Source organism: Lepidochelys olivacea, assembly GCF_965140295.1.
Source record: "Lepidochelys olivacea isolate rLepOli2 genome assembly, chromosome: 2".
Taxonomy (NCBI): domain Eukaryota; kingdom Metazoa; phylum Chordata; order Testudines; family Cheloniidae; genus Lepidochelys; species Lepidochelys olivacea.
The window spans coordinates 220,921,013-220,942,004 of NC_140412.1; the positions used below are offsets into that span (position 1 = coordinate 220,921,013).

General features: G+C 41.6%; 1 protein-coding gene across 1 annotated transcript in view; it reads right to left on the reverse strand.

Moving 5' to 3' along the window:
• Positions 1-20,992, reverse strand: part of UMAD1 (UBAP1-MVB12-associated (UMA) domain containing 1) — a 136,378-nt gene that overhangs the window by 39,114 nt on the left and 76,272 nt on the right. Inside the window, exon 3 of the mRNA XM_084621253.1 lies at positions 3,015-3,100. Coding sequence (XP_084477379.1) covers positions 3,015-3,100 — 86 coding nt within the window. The remainder of the gene's footprint in view (positions 1-3,014; positions 3,101-20,992) is intronic.

Genomic DNA, 20,992 nt, shown 5'->3' on the forward strand with positions numbered 1-20,992 from the left:
TTAACACTTACGTAGTTTAGCACATTGTCAATCTGTCCACTATCTAGTAGGATGATTTATTTTTTAAATCATTTACCTACCATGTGGAGTCGGGATATCGAAACCATTCAAAAAATGGTTGCTTCAGCCTGGTGAAGCTAGGACCCAGATATTCAATGGCAGTTACAAAACAGAGATAAAATTTTATTTTATCACACTTTGCTTTTAAAGACTGAGAAATATTTATTCCTTTAAATTTGCCATGCTTAAGAATAAGTTTTTGGACATAAGGACCAGTACTGACTTTTGTTGCTGTGAATTCTAGCATAGCACTTTCTAGGATCTGCAAAGCCGCAGACAACAAAAGACCCTCTCATTGAAAAGTAGGAGTCTTCAGTTACAATGGTGAGCTTGCAGGTGGTCATGGTGGGTGTTATCACTTAGTACAGATGGTCTGGAGAAGTTAACATTCAGGCCAGTCTATTGAGTCAGGAGCTCACAGCTTTTCACTCAGTGTTCAGTGCCTTAGCCTCAGTCTCCCGGGCACTGGAGGGTCATGCCAGGGCATCAATTATTTAGGCACTGTCTACTCCTTTTATCCAAAGTCAATTTTTTTTTGGTGCTAGACCTATCTGTACCTCCATTTTAATGGCTTTGTCAATACCGTCTTCTGCAGCTTTTAGGAGGCAACTTGCTATTGCATCCCCTTTTCACATCTTACGCTATCATACCATGGGATCCGGGTGCTCCCAGAATCATCCTCACTGCCATCTGAGACAGACTCTAAGGTTCATTCAGGATCCCTCGCCCTTGTCAGTCATATATTCGCTACTGTTGGTGTGATGCTGTAAAATTCCTAGTGGTTTCACTTTGGACATTTAGTTCAAGGGATGAATCTAGCACATCCCTATGGACCAGTAGGCCCTATTGGTCACCAAAGGCTCAACTCCTTCCGGTCAAGAATACCAGATGATATTTCCTTTAAGTGGGTGAAGGGAGACCACCTCTAACCAGATCTAAGTCTCCAAAATGAATGTTGTCATTCTAACAGAAAACACCTTCTCCTTGACCTTCATGTGATTTGGAAGACTGAGAATACTAGAAAGTTTCAGTTAGCTCAAAGTTACAAACCCTCTGGTGTAGGATTAAGGGAGTTCTTGTCAAATTTGTGGATAGGACAATGGCTGCATGTGTGGAAGTCTTCTGAAATAGGGATTTTGGAGAAAAGAGCTTTCCTTTTTAAAGTTATAGGAAGAACTTTCTTCTCTGGTTTTAGAGAAGAGGATGGTGTGGTGCTGTATGGAATCTGGGGGACACTTGAGGATATTATGAATATCAATATTTTAAAATTGTAATGAGTTATGCCAGATAGGCCATGTAAGGTATCTGCAAAAATGTTATAATTTGCCAGATATGATCATCTCATTTATGTGTTTGTATCACCTTTGTATTATGTGTTAAAGATATGTATGTATGTCTGTATTTCAAACTTGTACTATGCTTCTGGGTGACACCCCCAGATAGTTTGGCCATCAGCTCTGCCTACCCTGCTTGCTGGCCCACTGAGGACCATCAACTATACAACTGACCCATTGAGAGAAGGCAGATACACCTTATGACTCAGCAAGGCATGCAGGGGCATGCCTATGGACAGAACTCTAAGGCTTTACAGCCAGCCATATGTTGGACAGCTTGTGTTTGAAACAAAGTAAGCACAGGCCACATGGCAAAAGACTATAAAAGGCAGCTGCATCTTCTCCATTTTGTCTTCAATCCTGCTTCTTACATCTGGAGGAACTTTGCTACAAACTGAAGCTCTGAAAAAAGGACTGAATGACCCATCCAAGCTGTGGATTTGTTCCAGAGGGACTTTCGAGCCAGCAAACTCACCAGTACTGCTAGGAACCAGATATATGGACTTTGAAGTTTTTGTATGTATGTGACTGCTTTACCATTTAGCATCTCTCTTCTTGTTCTTTCTTTTTTCTTTATAATAAACCTTTAATTTTAGACACTAAAGAATTGGCTGACAATGTTGCATTTTGGGTAAGATCCAAACCTATAGTGACCTGGTAATGTGGCTGATCCTTTGGGATCAGAAGAACATTTTGTATATGTGAACAGAGTTTAAAATAACTTCTCACCGTAGTGGATCTAGGTGCTGACTGGGAGCCAGAGACTGAAATACAATGGGGGGTAAAGGGGGCTGTGTGATTTCTTTTTTGCTTCTTGATAACCAGTGTGGGAGATCAGAAGTGCAGTTGTGACTGGTTGGGGGAGTTTAACTTCAGTGTTACTTCCAAAACTGGTGGGTATCTGCTTTCCCTTTCGCAGCCTGCCCTTGGCATTTCCAGTGAGGGCTGCCCCAGGCACCCCTGGTCACAGATAGTTCAATGGTTTGGGTGTTAGCCTGGAATTTGGGAGACTCAGGTACAATTCCCTACTTTGGCAATTCATGTGTGACCATGATCAAGTCACTTTCTCTGTGCCTCAGTTCTCCATCTGTAAATTGGACTACTACTACTTTACAACTCCTTTGTGAGGATACAAACATTTCAGATTAAGCAGCACTCAGATGCTATGCTAATGCAGGCTATATAAGAACCTTAGATTGATAGAAAGAAAAGGAGTATTTTCCACTGCATGCATACAATGAAGTGAGCTGTAGCTCACGAAAGCTTATGCTCAAATAAATTTGTTAGTCTCTAAGGTGCCACAAGTACTCCTTTTCTTTTTGTGGATACAGACTAACATGGCTGCTACTCTGAAACCTTAGATTGATAGAGAAAGGCTTGAATGCAACAGCGCTATTACAGTTGTGTTTCTCTACCACACTGACTTTTCTTTGACGCTCAGCAGGACCTCAGTTTATTTAGATTAAAAAATTCAATCACATCTATGCCCTTGTCTGCAAAGCCAGACCAAAATCTACTACCTAATATCCTTAGAGATCTCTGGAATAGCAGCAGTTCATTCAATAATCTTCTGCTAAGAAATGTCACCAAAGACACTTAAGGAAATGTAGTCTCTCTTACCTGAACAGGTTGATTGTATGTAGGTCCTGTCTCAGGAAATGAACTTTTATCTTTAGATGCTCTTCTCTGTTCATTAATTGTATCACCTATCAAAGCAAAAAAATAAATGTATTTTAGTGTAAGGTTTTCTATTTTCCACACAAACTAGTAAATCAATTTCTGGAGTACTAATCTCTAATTATATGATTCACTGTACAAGGGAGATTTAAGTCTACATATGTTATTTCCACATTTATATTTTCCAGCTTGAATTCAAGGAAAAAACCATATACACATGCATTTTCGGAAGCAGTCCACACAATCATAATTGGTGGTGGTCTGTGAGAAAACACATTAAGATGAGACCCAAATTATGAAAAAATCTAGAACCCTTGTTTTATAGTGTTCTGGGAATATTCCAGCAGAGCCATTCTGGAAAAAGCAAAAATGCTGTCAGCCTTTGAGAGGCAGCGGCAAAGTGAGGATCTGGAGCTCAAGCACATCACATACGCAGTTAAAAAGCATGCACCAGACAGTTGTCTTCAAAAAGATGTGGTGGATGCCACAGCTGTAGCAGGCAAAATCATAGTAAAATTCTAAAGACCATGAACTTGAATTGATCTTGAGTAGCAAAAGTACAAATAATAATTTTAACAAACAATTTAAAAGAGTGGTGAGCAGATAATTTGGAAAGGTGCAAAAATTATTGTAGTCAGATTATCCCGTATACTCCCAATTATCCAAATAGCATATGAACATAAGAATAGCCATACTGGCTCAGACCAATGGTATATCTAGCCTTGTATCCTGTCTTTCAACAGTGGCAAGTGACAGATGCTTCAGAAGGAATGAACAAAAAAGGCAATTTATCAAGTGATCTATCCCCTGTAGTCAAGTCCCAGCTGCAAGCAGTTAGAGATTTTGGGGACACCCAGAGCATGGGGTTGCGTCCCTGACCATCTGAGCTAATAACCACTGATGGACCTATCCTGAATGAACTTATCTAATTCTTCTTTTTAAACTCAGTTGTACTTTTGGCCTTCACATCATCTCCTGGAAAGGAGTTCCACAGGTTGATTGTGTATTGTGTGAAGTAGTACTTCCTTATGTTTGTTTTAAGCCTGCTGCCTATTAATTTCATTGGGTGACTCCTGGTTCACGTGTTACATGAACACTTCCTTATTCACTTTTTCCACACCATTCATGATTTTATAGTCTGCCATCATTTCCTCTGTTAGTTGTCTCTTTTCCAAGTTGAAAAGTCGCAGTCTTATTATTCTCTCTTCTTTTGGAAACTGTTCCATTCCCCTATTCATTTTTATTGCCCCTCTCTGTGCTGCTTCCAATTATAATATTTCTATTTAGAGATGTGACAACCAGAACTGCTCACGGTATTTAAGGTGTGGGCATATCAGGGATTTATATAGTGGCATCATGATATTTTCTGTCTTATTATCTGTCCCTTTCCTAATGGCTCCTAACGTTGTGTTAATTTTTTGGACTACCACGGCACATTGAGCAGATGTTTTCATAGATTCATAGATACTAAGGTCAGAAGGGACCATTATGATCATCTAGTCTGACCTCCCGCACAACGCAGGCCACAGAATTTCACCCACCCACTCCTGCGAAAAACCTCTCACCTATGAGCTAGTGAAGTCCTCAAATCATGGTTTAAAGGCTTCAAGGAGCAGAGAATCCTCCAGCAAGTGACCCGTGCCCCATGCTACAGAGGAAGGCGAAAAACTTCCAGGGCCTCTTCCAATCTGCCCTGCAGGAAAATTCCTTCCCGACCCCATATATGGCGATCAGCTAAACCTTGAGTATATGGGCAAGATTCACCAGCCAGATACTACAGAAGATTCTTTCCTGGGTAACTCAGATCCCACCCCATCTAACATCCCATCACAGGCCATTAGGCCTATTTATCATGAATATTTAATTACCAAAACCATGTTATCCCATCATACCATCTCCTCCATAAACTTATCGAGTTTAATCTTAAATCCAGATAGATCTTTTGCCCCCACTGCTTCCCTTGGAAAGCTATTCCAAAACTTCACTCCTCTGACGGTTAGAAACCTTTGTCTAATTTCAAGTCTAAACTTCCTGGTGGCCAGTTTATATCCATTAGTTCTTGTGTCCACATTGGTACTGAGCTTAAATAATTCCTCTCCTTCTCCGGTATTAATCCCTTTGATATATTTATAGAGAGCAATCATATCTCCCCTCAACCTTCTTTTAGTTAGGCTAAACAAGCCAAGCTCCTTGAGTCTCCTTTCATAAGACAAGTTTTCCATTCCCCAGATCATCCTAGTAGCCCTTCTCTGTACCTGTTCCAGTTTGAATTCATCCTTCTTAAACATGGGAGACCAGAACTGCACACAGTATTCCAGGTGAGGACTCACCAGTGCCTTGTATAACGATACTAAAACCTCCTTATCCCTACTGGAAATACCTCTCCTTATGCATCCCAAGACCGCATTAGCTTTTTTCACAGCCAAATCACATTGGCGGCTCATAGTCATCCTATGATCAACCAGTACTCCAAGGTCCTTTTCCTCCTCCGTTACTTCTAATTGATGCGTCCCCAGTTTATAACTAAAATTCTTGTTATTAATCCCTAAATGCACGACCTTACACTTCTCACTATCAAATTTCATCCTATTACTATTACTCCAGTTTACAAGGTCATCCAGATCCTCCTGTAGGATACCCCTGTCCTCCTCTAAATTGGCAATACCTCCCAGCTTTGTATCATCTGCAAACTTTATTAGCACTGTCATAAATGTAAAGGGAAGGGTAAACCCCTTTAAAATCCCACCTGGCCAGAGGATAAATCCTCTCATCTCTAAAGGGTTAAGAAGCTAAAGGTGACCTCGCTGGCACCTGACCAAAATGACCAATGAGGAGACAAGATACTTTCAAAGCTGGGAGGAGGGAGAGAAACAAAGGGTCTGTGTCTGTTGGTATGCTGCTTTGCCGGGGATAGAACAGGAATGGAGTCTTAGAACTTTTAGTAAGTAATCTAGCTAGGTATGCGTTAGATTATGATTTCTTTAAATGGCTGAGAAAAGAATTGTGCTGAATAGAATGACTATTTCTGACTGTGTGTCTTTTTTGTAACTTAAGGTTTTGCCTAGAGGGATTCTCTATGTTGTGAATCTAATTACCCTGTAAGGTATCTACCATCCTGATTTTACAGGGGTGATTCCTTTACTTCTATCTACTTCTATTTCTATTAAAAGTCTTCTTGTAAGAAAACTGAATGCTTTTTCATTGTTCTCAGATCCAAGGGTTTGGGTCTGTGGTCACCTATGCAAATTGGTGAGGATTTTTACCAAACTTTTCCCAGGAAGTGGGGTGCAAGGGTTGGGAGGATTTTGGGGGGAAAGACGTGTCCAAACTGCGTTTCCCAGTAAACCCAGTTAGAGTTTGGTGGTGGCAGTGGTTATTCCAAGGACAAAGGATAAAATTAATTTGTACCTTGGGGAAGTTTTTAACCTAAGCTGGTAAAAGTAAGCTTAGGAGGTTTTCATGCAGGTCCCCACATCTGTACCCTAGAGTTCAGAGTGGGGGAGGAACCTTGACAAGCACACTCCCACTTTTTGTGCCAATGTCAGTAATAAAAAGGTTAAATAAAATTGGTCCCAAAACCGATCCTTGAGGAACTCCACTGGTAACCTCCCTCCAGCCTGACAGTTCACCTTTCAGTAGGACCCGTTGTAGTCTCCCCTTTAACCAATTCCTTATCCACCTTTCAATTTTCATATTGATCCCCATCTTTTCCAATTTAACTAATAATTCCCCATGTGGCACGGTATCAAACGCCTTACTGAAATCTAGGTAAATTAGATCCACTGTTTCCTTTGTCTAAAAAATCTGTTACTTTCTCAAAGAAGGAGATCAGGTTGGTTTGTCACAATCTACCTTTTGTAAAACCATGTTGTATTTTGTCCCATTTACCACTGACCTCAATGTCCTTACTACTTTCTCCTTCAAAATTTTTTCCAAGACCTTGCATACTACAGATGTCAAATTAACAGGCCCATAGTTACCTGGATCACCTTTTTTCCCTTTCTTAAAGATCAGAACTATGTTAGCAATTCTCCAATCATACGGTACAACCCCTGAGTTTACAAACTCATTAAAAATTATTGCTAATCGGCTTGCAACTTTGGGTGCCAATTCCTTCAATATTCTTGGATGAAGATTATCTGGGCCCCCCGATTTAGTCCCATTAAGCTGTTTGAGTTTTGCTTCTACCTCAGATATGGTAATATCTACCTCTATATCCTCATTCCCATTTGTCATGCTACCATTATCCCTAAGATCGTCTTTAGCCTTAAAGACTGAGGCAAAGTATTTGTTTAGATATTGGGCCATATCAGAGCACTATCCGCAATGACTCCAAGATCTATTTCTTGAGTGGTAACAGCTAATTTAGAGAACATCATTTTGTATGTTTAGTTGGGGATGATGTTTTCCCAATGTGCATTACTTTGCATTTATCAACACTGAATTTCATTTGCCATTTTGTTACCCAGTTTGGTGAGATCCCTTTGTAACTCTTTGCGTGTTGGCTAGTTTTTGGGCTTGTTATTGTTGCTTTTTTTTTTTTTATTGGCTCCTGCCCCTGGCCTGCCCCCAGGCCCAGCCAATTGGAAAGCTTGAATGGTGATTGGAATTTGGCTCCAGCTGCTACATCGCCTGGTGCCTATGCATGGTAATATGCAGGCGGGGCTATTTGACATGCACGTGGACTCCTGTGCTTTGTTAAAAAATAATTTTAAGATCCTGTCTGGCTCCTGTCACCCCACCAGACAGTGCTGGGGCTGGGGGAGGGTGAGTCAGGCCAGCTGCACCAGGAGTGGGGCAGAGGTAGGTAGGGATGGCTGGGGGTAAGGGGTAGAGCAGGTAACAGGACCGCTGGGGAGCAGAGCTGGGCTGAGCTGCGGAGGACTGGAGCCTGGCTTGGGGGCAGCAGAAGTGGCCAGGGATGGTGGGAAATTGGCAGAGGGATGGGGATTAGCTGGAACACATTGTCACAGATCTGTTACCTAAAAAGAATGGCTCAGGTGTGGGAATTTCCCTCACATCCTATTCAGTGAAGACTGATACAGAGAATTCACTTAGCTTCTCTGCAATGGTCTTGTCTTCCTTGAGTAATCCTTTTGCACCTCGACTGTCCAGTGGTCCCACTAATTGTTTGGAAGTCTTCCTGCTTCTGACGTACAGTACTTATATTTTTATTTTTTTTTGCTATTAGATTGCGTGTCTTTTGCTAGTTGCTCCTCAAATTCTTATTTGGCTAACTGTATTTTCACATTTGATTGCCAGAGTTTATGCTCCTTTATGTCTTCCTCAATAGTATTTGACTTCCAATTTTTAAAGGATGTCTTTTTGTCTCTAACCACCTCTTCTACTCATTTTTGGTCCTCTTACTGTTTTTTTTTAAATTTGGAAGATATACATATAGTTTGAACCTCTGTTATGGCATTTTTAAAATGCAGTTTGCTGGTATTTCACTATTGTGACTGTTCCCTTTAATTTCCGTTTAACTCATTTCCTCATTTTTGTGTAGTTCTCCTTTTGAAGTTATAAGCTACTGTATGGGTTTCTTTGGTATCCCCTTCCACCCCCCATAGAAGTTAAACTTAATTAGCTTATGGGTGCTACTTATGGTTACTTATTACTGCACAGAACATTATTTTAACCAGTTGCTCCTCAACTGAATCACTCCCTTCTTCTTCCAGTGCTTTAGCACAGCTCGTTGAATCAAAAGGTCAGGTCTCTCTAAAACTGCTCACTCTGAAGTTCACATTACTAGAGTTAATAATTTCAGCCCAACGGATGGAGAACTGAGGCACCTTATTATCTTGCCACCATATATGCAGTTTTTCTGGATACTGTAAGGTTAAATTACACCTAAATTATTCCTAAACTGAGTACTGAGTTTTATTGTTACGCTGACCTTCTATCCCAACCCTTTAGAATAGGCAACTGAATCATCTGGGTCTGAACTCAAGGTTTTGTTTGTTTATTTTTTCCATCTCATTCTCAGGAGTTTAGGAAAGTTATTTGTCTGTTGGATAATCACCAATATGGAAAAGCAATTTCTAAGACCCTCACTGATATACAGTCTAAGCATTTGTCTAACCTATGATCAATCTTATTGTCAGGGATCAGTCCTCTAGAAGCATTCTCTGGTTCCTGGGCAGTAAGGACTGAGGCATCTGTTGTAGAAATGTGTAAGGTTATCATATGGACTTCCCCACACACCATTAAGTCTCATCAGCTGGACCTTCTGTCTGTGCAGAATACCCCCTTTGGGCAAAAGGCACTACATGCAGCACTTTAAGGTAAGCCCTCTTCACCTATCAATTATCTCTACTTTTTTTTTTCCAGAGGGTTGGAGAGAGGGTTACATGATGACTATTTCTCACTGGCAATATTTTTTTTTAAAAAATAGCACTCAGGGATCCTCCTCACCTTTGATGAAGGGTGACACTGTTTTGGCCTCTCTACTCTCTCATTCTGCTTTGGCAATACAGTATCTCACAGAAGAGAGGAGGGGCTGATATACTGAGCTCATCATCACAAAAACCCTTTGCCTCGATTCCAGGTAAGGGGGAAAAGTTGATGGGAAGAATGGGACTCAATGCTTTACTCTTACTGTCTTCCAGTAGGAGAAATGACAACAACAGAGTATTATCTGTGAACAATATCCCCTTCTATTTACTTTTTAGTTTTACCATTTTGTGATTCCTCATTTTCTCTAATTTAATTTTGTTTTAAATTAGAGTTCTACAGCCCTATCTTAGTTTAAAAGGCACAGATGTTCAGCAAAGAATATAGGTTATTATCATACAACTCTGTGTCACCACAAGACAACAATTTCTACAAAATTCAACAGTACAGATTTTTTGCTTTTTATGAAGTCACTTTCTAGGTGATTAATTCAACTGCAAGACAAATCAACTGATCAACCGGCAAGATTTCTATTCTACAGAAACTACATTTTTGTATATTATCACCAGCTGAGACAGCATGGACTTTGCCAACTCTGCACTAACTGAATTTAATCCTAATGCAGCAGAAAAACTTACTGTTCACATCTTTTGGATCTCTCTCTCCATCTGTGCAAACTGCTGTCTCCCCCAATATACAATGAGTAATTCTCAAAAATTTCATTTTAAAGTTCAACCTAAAACTGAATCCAAAAAACAATGACATATACACATGGAAAGGCTCTCAAAGCCTCGCTGACATAATAATTATGGATGGCAATATCTGTAAACAAATATACAGTTCAGTTTGTGACTGAACTCTGAAAGTGGGAATTCTGAGGCTCACAATCATGATATTCTTATCAAAAATTAAATCACTACAGTATACATTTTCATACGGATGGGATGGTACTTTCCTAGTACCATCTGATCAGATCAGAATTCTTGTACCATCGAAGATCAGAATTTTTGGTTTCTATCCTTGGTTCTGTTATGAGTCAGTCACTTTGTTACCTAGGCCAATCATTTAACCTCTCTCTGCTGTTTTCTGTAAATGTGCACAAAAATGAGTTACCTATCAAACAATAATGTCCTAAAAATGTTATATTTATAAATTATTTTGAAATTTTCATATGAAAGGAGCTACATAAGTGTGAATTATTATGAAGTTAGACATAAATTACAATGCATTTTAAAAACACTTTCCTTGCCTGTGTTACAAATTATGAAGTGCCTAGCTTGTTTGTGGATTAGATAGCATCAAAGAAGCAGGAAAATAAGAAAGAGAAAGGAAAAAAAAAACAGCAAGAAGGAACAGCAATGAGTTTAAAGAAAAGACTAAGAGAGGAAGGTTTTTTTTTGTAATTAAAAAAAACACACCCACCACACATTCCCCCCCCCCCCCCCACTAGACAAGAAAACCTAAAGTCGTGGTTCTCAACCTTTTCCAAATCAGGGCCTCCAGGACCCTTCTTTTAGGAGTATGGGAAGGAAAAGATAGTAGCCACCACCTAACACCTGTTTGTGGTTCTGTAGGTTGACCCATGCTCTGAAAAAAAAAAAAAAAAAAAAAAAAAGAAGAAAAGAACAAAAGGGAAAAATGGATGTGAGTGTTGTAAACATTGTACAAAACATGGGAAAGAACATGGACTAATGAAACTAAGAAGGGATACAACTTTGGTAAAATCAGCTATCTATTTAAACACCCTAGCCAGGTCTTTTTTAAAGCTCTCACTGACCACTTGTACATTCATCAGACCAACAAGCTGGGGCGGCTTTGCACCACCACAAGAAGATACTTGCACAGAGCTGCATTTGATTTTGTATTAATAGATTAAAAATTACCTATCATACTTTCATGTAGTTGCTTAACTTTTTCCTTTAGACATTTTAAAATTAACAACATAATGATATATCTGGAAGTAGGAGAAGAATGTACAACAGCATAATTCAATCAAACTGAGAGATGAGAATGAAGAATGAATCTTCTAAATAGTTAGGCAATATTTTTATACGAAATAACTGTATAAAAACTCTCTCTCCACAGTAATTATCAACTTTAATTTGAAAAGAACTCTTCTACCCTACAGCTACCTCTCCATACACACCCCACAAAAAAAATAACCCAATAAGCTTTGGAAAAAGCAATTTAAAAACTGATACAATACAGCCTGTAAACCAGGTTTGTTGTCTACATTTCCCAGGCAAGAATTACTAATACTTGTAGATCAAGAGATTTTGTGTCCCTCCTTACCTATAACTTAATACAATCTCTCTATAAATAGCAGCCTCTTTCAAAATCATAGGATTGCAGTGGTGAATCCAGAGATCTAAGATTCTAATGGAAGGTTTATGTTGCACCCATTGCAGCATTTGCATTCCATCACGACTTTCTTTGTGGGAATATCAAATGTTACTCCCAGGTTTAGAACCCTAAGGAAAAGCAGATTATTTTTGTCTAACACACAGTATTGAACAATAATCTAATTTACTTCTTCCCCCAATAATAATCTCCTGAAAACTCCTGTATGTCCTAAATGGTATACAGTAACATGAAACCATTACACAATGACTACATATGAAAAAAGGAATTCAGAACCAAAGACAATTTTACTAGACAGAGAGAGGGCATAAATAACCTTTCCACAGTACCAATATATATATATATTTCAACAGCTAACAAACACTAGCCTTGGTCTCCACAATAAAATTAACAGTAGTAATACACTTACTAACTTTAGTGACCTGATGTACTTTAATTCTGGTGATGAAAATAGGGGAAAATAGCCAGTTTTTCACACAAATTAAACGTGTGTGTCCAACCTGTCCTCAGAAACAGTTGAAAACAACATCCAAAACCAACAGAATAGCTAATCTCTGGATCAGACGTCTTTCCTGCGTAACCAGCTCCACACAACGAAAGATTAAAGGGCTACATTTTTTTAAAAGAGCAAATTGGTCAATAATGTGGATTAACTGGGATTAGTGTTATTTTCACTAATTTTGTGCTTTAAAATGGTTTAATATTTCTAGGAACTTCACTTTAAGGCCAGTTTTGTAAAGGAGACTCTGAACTAGGGAACTCCTGATTTACTTTCATCTTCTAACAAACAACATGTAAATAAATTTATATCAATTTAATTTTATAATCTAAGAGTTTTAAAAAAAAACATTTAGTAGAATTAGAGAATATTTCTCACTTTGATACATAAGAAACTTGCTAACTGTTGATTCATTCTTTTTATTTTCTTGTTATACTTTGAAATATAACAGTACGACTTCCTTAGAAAAAACTCTGACATTTAAATATTGGGATTTTACGCGAGTCTTTTTAACAGAATCAAGGAAAATTTATAATAATTTCTCTGAAACTAGACCATTACCATAGAGAAGCTATGATTTAGGCAGAAAATCAAGGTGAATGATCATAATCTTTCATTTAGAAGGCTAGTACACTAAAAATCCATGTATTTATGTGAAATACAGGCACCTTTTCAGCTGTGTAAATATAAAACAAAAATACCACAAAATATGAGTTGTATTTATTCATAGCTTTAGCAACACAGAGTTCATACTACAAAACAAATGCATTTATGGATTGTTTGGATACTGCATAAACAGATATAGCAAAGTTACAACCACCAAAAGCTTTATTACTTGCATCATTTGTGGACAAAATGAAAAACTATCATAACTGCAAATCATCAAACACTTATATTACAATGAAGTGTAATGACCACAAAGAACCTGAGTAGAGTCAGTTGAAAATTTTCTGATGGAATGCTTTCAGTCAGAAAATGCCAATTCATCAAAATCAAAACATTGCTGGAATGTGCTGATTTCAATTAAACTTATGAGGAAATCTGCCTAATTTCCTGCCAGTTCACCTATCCTACCTTCCCAGACTGACAAAGGCTTCCAAGCTCCTAGCTCCTCAGCAGCACGCTTTGCTGGAAAGCCTGAGCATCCAGGCTCCACACTCCTGGGATGCATGGGAGCCTTCAATTTACTGGCTCCCAGGCTGTTGGGCAGAATGCCTGGCAGGCTATTGGAGAGTCCAAGTTCCTCTACAAAGTACCTGGCGGGCTGAAACTGAGTAGAAGCTCCTAGGGTTTTCAGACTCCTGGCTGTTTCATAGCCCATCTGATGAGCTAGCAGGGAGACAGGGCTCTTGGGCTCCATGGCTCTTCAGCAGACTGGGTTTACGAGGGCTTCTAGTTCACCAGGATCTGCAGCTCCTCAGCAGCCCAAGTGAGGGCTCCCAAACTCCCTGGCAGCCTGCCTGTGGGCAACCACTAGCCAGGCTCCTGGATGCCAGGCTCTGCTCCTCCCCTCTCCAGACTGCGGTGGTCCTAAGATGACTAGCTGGAAGGATGCTATGGAGCTGGGGCTCCCAGATTCTAGGGGCTGCTTGGCAGGCTGGCTGGCCAGCTTCATAGGCTCCCAGGCTGGCCAGTTCCCTGGCAGCCCATCTGGTGAAATGCCAGTTAGCCAGGACTCCCTGAGCAGCCCAAGGAGGAAGCCAAAAGATTTCTGTTTTGGTTCTCCCTAAAGATGGAAGGTCCAATTAAAAAAAAAAAAAAAAAAAAAAAAAAGAAGACTTTTCATCACAATTTGGTACAAATGTTTTTTCTCCAAAATATGAGCCTTTTCACAGGATAGAAAGATTGTTTCCCTGTCATCTCTAAGGGTATGTCTACGCTATGGAATAAGGTCGAATTTATATAAGTCGGTTTTTTAGAAATCAGTTTTATATATTCGAGTGTGTGTGTCCCCCACAGAAAATGCTCTAAGTGCATTAAGTGCATTAACTCGGCAGAATTCTTCCACAGTACCGAGGCTAGAGTCAACTTCCGGAGCGTTGCACTGTGGGTAGCTACCCCACAGTTCCCGCAGTCTCTGCTGCCCATTGGAATTCTGGGTTGAGATCCCAATGCCTGATGGGGCTAAAACATTGTCGCGGGTGGTTCTGGGTACATATCGTCAGGCCCCCGTTCCCTGCCTCCCTCCGTGAAAGCAAGGGCAGACAATTGTTTCGCGCCTTTTTTCCTGAGTTACCTGTGCAGACGCCATACCACGGCAAGCATGGAGCCCGCTCAGGTAACCGTCACCCTATGTCTCCTGGGTGCTGGCAGACGCGGTACGGCATTGCTACACAGTAGCAGCAACCCCTTGCCTTGTGGCAGCAGACGGTACGGTACGACTGGTAGCCGTCATCGTCATGTCTGAGGTGCTCCTGGCCACGTCGGCTGGGAGCGCCTGGACAGACATGGGCGCAGGGACTAAATTTGGAGTGACTTGACCAGGTCATTCTCTTTAGTCCTGCAATCAGTCCTATTGAACCATCTTATGGTGAGCAGGCAGGCGATACGGACTGCTAGCAGTCGTACTGTACCATCTTCTGACAGGCAGGCAAGAGATGAGGATTGCTAGCAGTCGTACTGTACCATCTTCTGCTGAGCAGCCATGAGATGTGGATGGCATGCAGTCCTTCTGCACCGTCTGCTGCCAGCCAAAGATGTAAAAGATAGATGGAGTGGATCAAAACAAGAAATAGACCAGATTTGTTTTGTACTCATTTGCTTCCCCCCCTCCCCTGTCTAGGGGACTCATTCTTCTAGGTCACACTGCAGTCACTCACAGAGAAGGTGCAGCGAGGTAAATCTAGCCATGTATCAATCAGAGGCCAGGCTAACCTTCTTGTTCCAATAAGAACGATAACTTAGGTGCACCATTTCTTATTGGAACCCTCCGTGAAGTCCTGCCTGAAATACTCCTTGATGTAAAGACACCCCCTTTGTTGATTTTAGCTCCCTGAAGCCAACCCTGTAAGCCGTGTCGTCAGTCGCCCCTCCCTCCGTCAGAGCAACGGCAGACAATCGTTCCGCGCCTTTTTTCTGTGCGGACACCATACCAAGGCAAGCATGGAGGCCGCTCAGCTCACTTTGGCAATTAGGAGCACATTAAACACCACACGCATTATCCAGCAGTATATGCAGCACCAGAACCTGGCAAAGCGATACTGGGCGAGGAGGCGACGTCAGCACGGTCACGTGAGTGATCAGGACATGGACACAGATTTCTCTGAAAGCATGGGCCCTGACAATGCATGCATCATGGTGCTAATGGGGCAGGTTCATGCTGTGGAACGCCGATTCTAGGCTCGGGAAACAAGCACAGACTGGTGGGACCGCATAGTGTTGCGGGTCTGGGACGATTCCCAGTGGCTGCGAAACTTTCGCATGTGTAAGGGCACTTTCATGGAACTTTGTGACTTGCTTTCCCCTGCCCTGATGCGCATGAATACCAAGATGAGAGCAGCCCTCACAGTTGAGAAGCGAGTGGCGATAGTCCTGTGGAAGCTTGCAACGCCAGACAGCTACCGGTCAGTTGGGAATCAATTTGGAGTGGGCAAATCTACTGTGGGGGCTGCTGTGATGCAAGTAGCCCACGCAATCAAAGATCTGCTGATATCAAGGGTAATGACCCTGGGAAATGTGCAGGTCATAGTGGATAGCTTTGCTGCAATGGGATTCCCTAACTGTGGTGGGGCCATAGACGGAACCCATATCCCTATCTTGGCACCAGAGCACCAAGCCGGCGAGTACATAAACCGCAAGGGGTACTTTTCGATAGTGCTGCAAGCTCTGGTGGATCACAAGGGACGTTTCACCAACATCAACGTGGGATGGCCGGGAAAGGTGCATGACGCTCGCATCTTCAGGAACTCTGGTCTGTTTCAAAAGCTGCAGGAAGGGACTTTATTCCCAGACTAGAAAATAACTGTTGGGGATGTTGAAATGCCTATATGTATCCTTGGGGACCCAGCCTACCCCTTAATGCCATGGCTCATGAAGCCGTACACAGGCAGCCTGGACAGTAGTCAGGAGCTGTTCAACTACAGGCTGAGCAAGTGCAGAATGGTGGTAGAATGTGCATTTGGACGTTTAAAGGCGCGCTGGCGCAGTTTACTGACTCGCTTAGACCTCAGCGAAACCAATATTCCCACTGTTATTACTGCTTGCTGTGTGCTCCACAATATCTGTGAGAGTAAGGGGGAGAAGTTTATGGCGGGGTGGGAGGTTGAGGCAAATCGCCTGGCTGCTGGTTACGCGCAGCCAGACACCAGGGCGGTTAGAAGAGCACAGGAGGGCGCGGTACGCATCAGAGAAGCTTTGAAAACCAGTTTCATGACTGGCCAGGCTACGGTGTGAAAGTTCTGTTTGTTTCTACTTGATGAAACCCCCCGCCCCTTGGTTCACTCTACTTCCCTGTAAGCTAACCACCCGCCCCTCCTCCCTTCAATCACCGCTTGCAGAGGCAATAAAGTCATTGTTGCTTCACATTCATGCATTTTTTATTCATTCATCACACAAATAGGGGGATGACTACCAAGGTATCCCAGGAGGGGTGGTGGAGGAGGGAAGGAAAATGCCACACAGCACTTTAAGCACAGCACTTTAAAAGTTTACAACTTTAAAATTTATTGAATGACAGCCTTCTTTTTTTTGGGCAATCCTCTGTGGTGGAATGACTGGTTGGCTGGAGGCCCCCCCACCGCGTTCTTGGGCATCTGGGTGTGGAGGCTATGGAACTTGGGGAGGAGGGCGGTTGGTTACAGAGGGGCTGCAGTGGCAGTCTGTGCTCCAGCTGCCTTTGCTGCAGCTCGACCATACACTGGAGCATACTGGTTTGGTCCTGCAGCAGCCTCAGCATTGAATCCTGCCTCCTCTCATCACGCTGCCGCCACATTTGAGCTTCAGCCCTGTCTTCAGCCCGCCACTTACTCTCTTCAGCCCGCCACCTCTCCTCCCGGTCATTTTGTGCTTTCCTGCACTCTGAAATTATTTGCCTCCACGCATTCGTCTGTGCTCTGTCAGTGTGGGAGGACAGCATGAGCTTGGAGAACATTTCATCGCGAGTGCGGTTTTTTTTCTTTCTAAGCTTCACTAGCCTCTGGGAAGGAGAAGATCCTGTGATCATTGAAACACATGCAGCTGGTGGAGGAAAAAAAAAAGGGACAGCGGTATTTAAAAAGACACATTTTATAAAACAGTGGCTACACTCTTTCAGAATAAACCTTGCTGTTAACATTACATACATAGCACATGTGCTTTCGTTACAAGGTCGCATTTTGCCTCCCCCCACCGCGTGACTACCCCGTCAACCTTCCCCCCTCCCTGTGGCTAACAGCAGGGAACATTTCTGTTTAGCCACAGGCAAACAGCCCAGCAGGAATGGGCTCCTCTGAGTGTCCCCTGAAGAAAAGCACTCTATTTCAACCAGGTGACCACGAATTAGATCTCACTCTCCTGAGGATAACACAGAGAGATAAAGAACGGATGTTGTTTGAATGCCAGCAAACATACACTGCAATGCTTTGTTCTACAATGATTCCCGAGTACGTGTTACTGGCCTGGAGTGGTAAAGTGTCCTACCATGAAGGACGCAATAAGGCTGCCCTCCCCAGAAACCTTTTGCAAAGGCTTTAGGACTACATCTAGGAGAACCGCGAATGCCAGGGCAAAGTAATCCTTTCACATGCTTGCTTTTAAACCATGTATAGTATTTTAAAAGGTACACTCACCAGAGGTCCCTTCTCCGCCTGCTGGGTCCAGGAGGCAGCCTTGGGTGGGTTCAGGGGGTACTGGCTCCAGGTCCAGGGTGAGCAACAGTTCCTGGCTGTCGGGAAAACCGGTTTCTCCGCTTGCTTGCTGTGAGCTATCTACAACCTCATCATCATCATCATCATCTTCTTCATCCCCAAAACCTGCTTCCGTATTGCCTCCATCTCCATTGAAGAAGTCAAACAACACGGCTGGGGTAGTGGTGGCTGAACCCCCTAAAATGGCATGCGGCTCATCATAGAAGCAGCATGTTGGGGGCTCTGACCCGGAGCGGCCGTTCGCCTCTCTGATTTTCTGGTAGGCTTGCCTCAGCTCCTTCAGTTTCACGCGGCACTGCTTCGGGTCCCTGTTATGGCCTCTGTCCTTCATGCCCTGGGAGATTTTGACAAAAGTTTTGGCATTTCGAAAACTGGAACGGAGTTCTGATAGCACGGATTCCGCTCCCCAAACAGCGTTCAGATCCCGTACCTCCCGTTCGGTCCATGCTGGAGCTCTTTTGCGATTCTGGGACTCCATCATGGTCACCTGTGCTGATGAGCTCTGCATGGTCACCTGCAGCTTGCCACGCTGGCCAAACAGGAAATGAGATTCAAAAGTTCGCGGTTCTTTTCCTGTCTACCTGGCCAGTGCATCTGAGTTGAGAGTGATGTCCAGAGCGGTCACAATGGAGCACTCTGGGATAGCTCCCGGAGGCCAATACCATCGAATTGTGTCCACATTACCCCAAATTCGAGCCGGCAACGTCGATTTAAGCGCTAATCCACTTGTCAGGGGTGGAGTAAGGAAATCGATTTTAAGAGCCCTTTAAGTCGAAATAAAGGGCTTCATTGTGTGGACGGGTGCAGGTTTACATCGATTTAACGCTGCTAAATTCGACCTAAAGTCCTAGTGTAGACCAGGGCTAAACCTGGTCTCTGGAAGAAAGTCTTCTTCTATATATTTAAATTAGGCCTGATCTTAGTTGCAATAATTTCAAGGTTTGATTTTAAACCAGTTCAATTAAACCAACACAACATTGTATATGGACAGTCTTAAAGTACACTTAAACTTGGTTTATACTGATTTAATCTGTGTTAGTAAATTACAAGTAAAGTAAACAGGATGTAAACTACCAGTTTTTAAACTAATTTATGTTTAACCATGCAGGGATTTGCACTCATTTAAACAAAAACATTATTTTTAAAGAAAATTCTACCACCATAACATTCAACAATTTATTTCCTTATGCTCTCAAAAAGTGAAAGATTAGGTGGTTTCATAGTTTAGAGCCATGAAATATGCTATTGGTTTGCATATGACATTATTATATAGTAAATCAGAGGATCTTATATTATACATCACATCTCATGCCATACACCACATCAGGAATTAATACTGTGGATCTGTAATTTGTAACCAAAACTGATGTTGACAGACAATTCACTTGCATGCAACTGAAGGACAGAGGAAATGCATGATATGAATCAAAGTATTTCACTGCTTCAAGTGAGTGCACTGGAAGAAACATTCAGACCATCGTCTATTTGGTGGTATTTAACTTTTAATAGAAATGCATGGGAGGTTTGGAGTTTCCAGTTCATTCCTTAAATGCAAGGAACAACTGACAGCTTTAAATTTTGGTTGTTCATTTGGGTGCAAACTAGTATTTTTCTCCTTGCTCTGTCTTGTGGGATACTTAACATTGTTCACTTCCTTCTCTCAGTCATTAATAGCATTGAAACTACAGAGAGTTTTAGTAAATTCATATAATGTAGAGTCATTATAGATTGTTTCTTCCCCCCCTCAACGATCTCTTTGTTCCTATAAATATGTCAGAAGATCAAACACACTAAGCCCCTGATTACAGTTCTTCAACCTTAAACCTTTGCTTGTGATTTTTCTCTCTTTTCATTTTCTCCGCAAGATGTTATAGGACGATACCATAAATACATTGCTTGATCATTATCTTAAACAATATCATATTTTATTACTAACATTCTAAACAAAACAAGTTTAACAAACTCTTTGTGGTTTATTTTGTATGTGGCTAGATGGCCATTGTTTTAGCCACACCTATCATGTTACAAAATAAAAACATAATAATAGAATTTGCACTACACTATAACGTTTACCACAATGATATTTTTGATACTGATTCATCAGCCTATTTAAACAATTAAAGCTACACTACCAAATGAAACAACTAACTTTAGAGAAGTGCTCCTGGCCAATTTGTACAAAATGAGATTAAACAGTTGCAATTCTGTTTTACTGTTCACCTTACCCAGTACAGCAGTTGACAGAAAAGTTTCTAAGTTTCTCAAATCTCAAAGAGCCCTGCATCCCAAAACTGAACATTCCATTACTCCACAAAGCTTCTGAATTCTCGTATTCTTAGTCATCCTCCTAAGTATATTTGGTAATTTCAAGAAACTGCAATACACTTAGTCAAACCCACAACCACTACCACAGTGAGACAGATCTCAACCCTAAAAGGGCCAACCATTTGCACTTTAAGAAAGAACATTAATTTTGAAAAAATTGTTTCAGGTCTTCCAGAAGCCTACTGTAAGGGTCACTATAAGCAACGTGTTCCTCTTGATCAAAGCAATCAGTTTACCTGGGAGTACCATTTCATTTGGGTCTGAGAGCAGACCAAAACAGAAGGAAAGAAGAAAAGAAAAGAAAGAAAAAAGAAAAGAAAAGAAAAAAGAAAAGAAAAGATGACCTTCAGTGCAAAGGAGTACTATAAAAGATACCTACACAGATAGAAACGGATACACTCAAATGAATATCTGTAGAGTGGGCACCTTCTACAAGTAAGACCAGAAGGAGAAAGCATGGTCATACACATCTCCCTTCCTTTATTCTGAACTTAGTATCT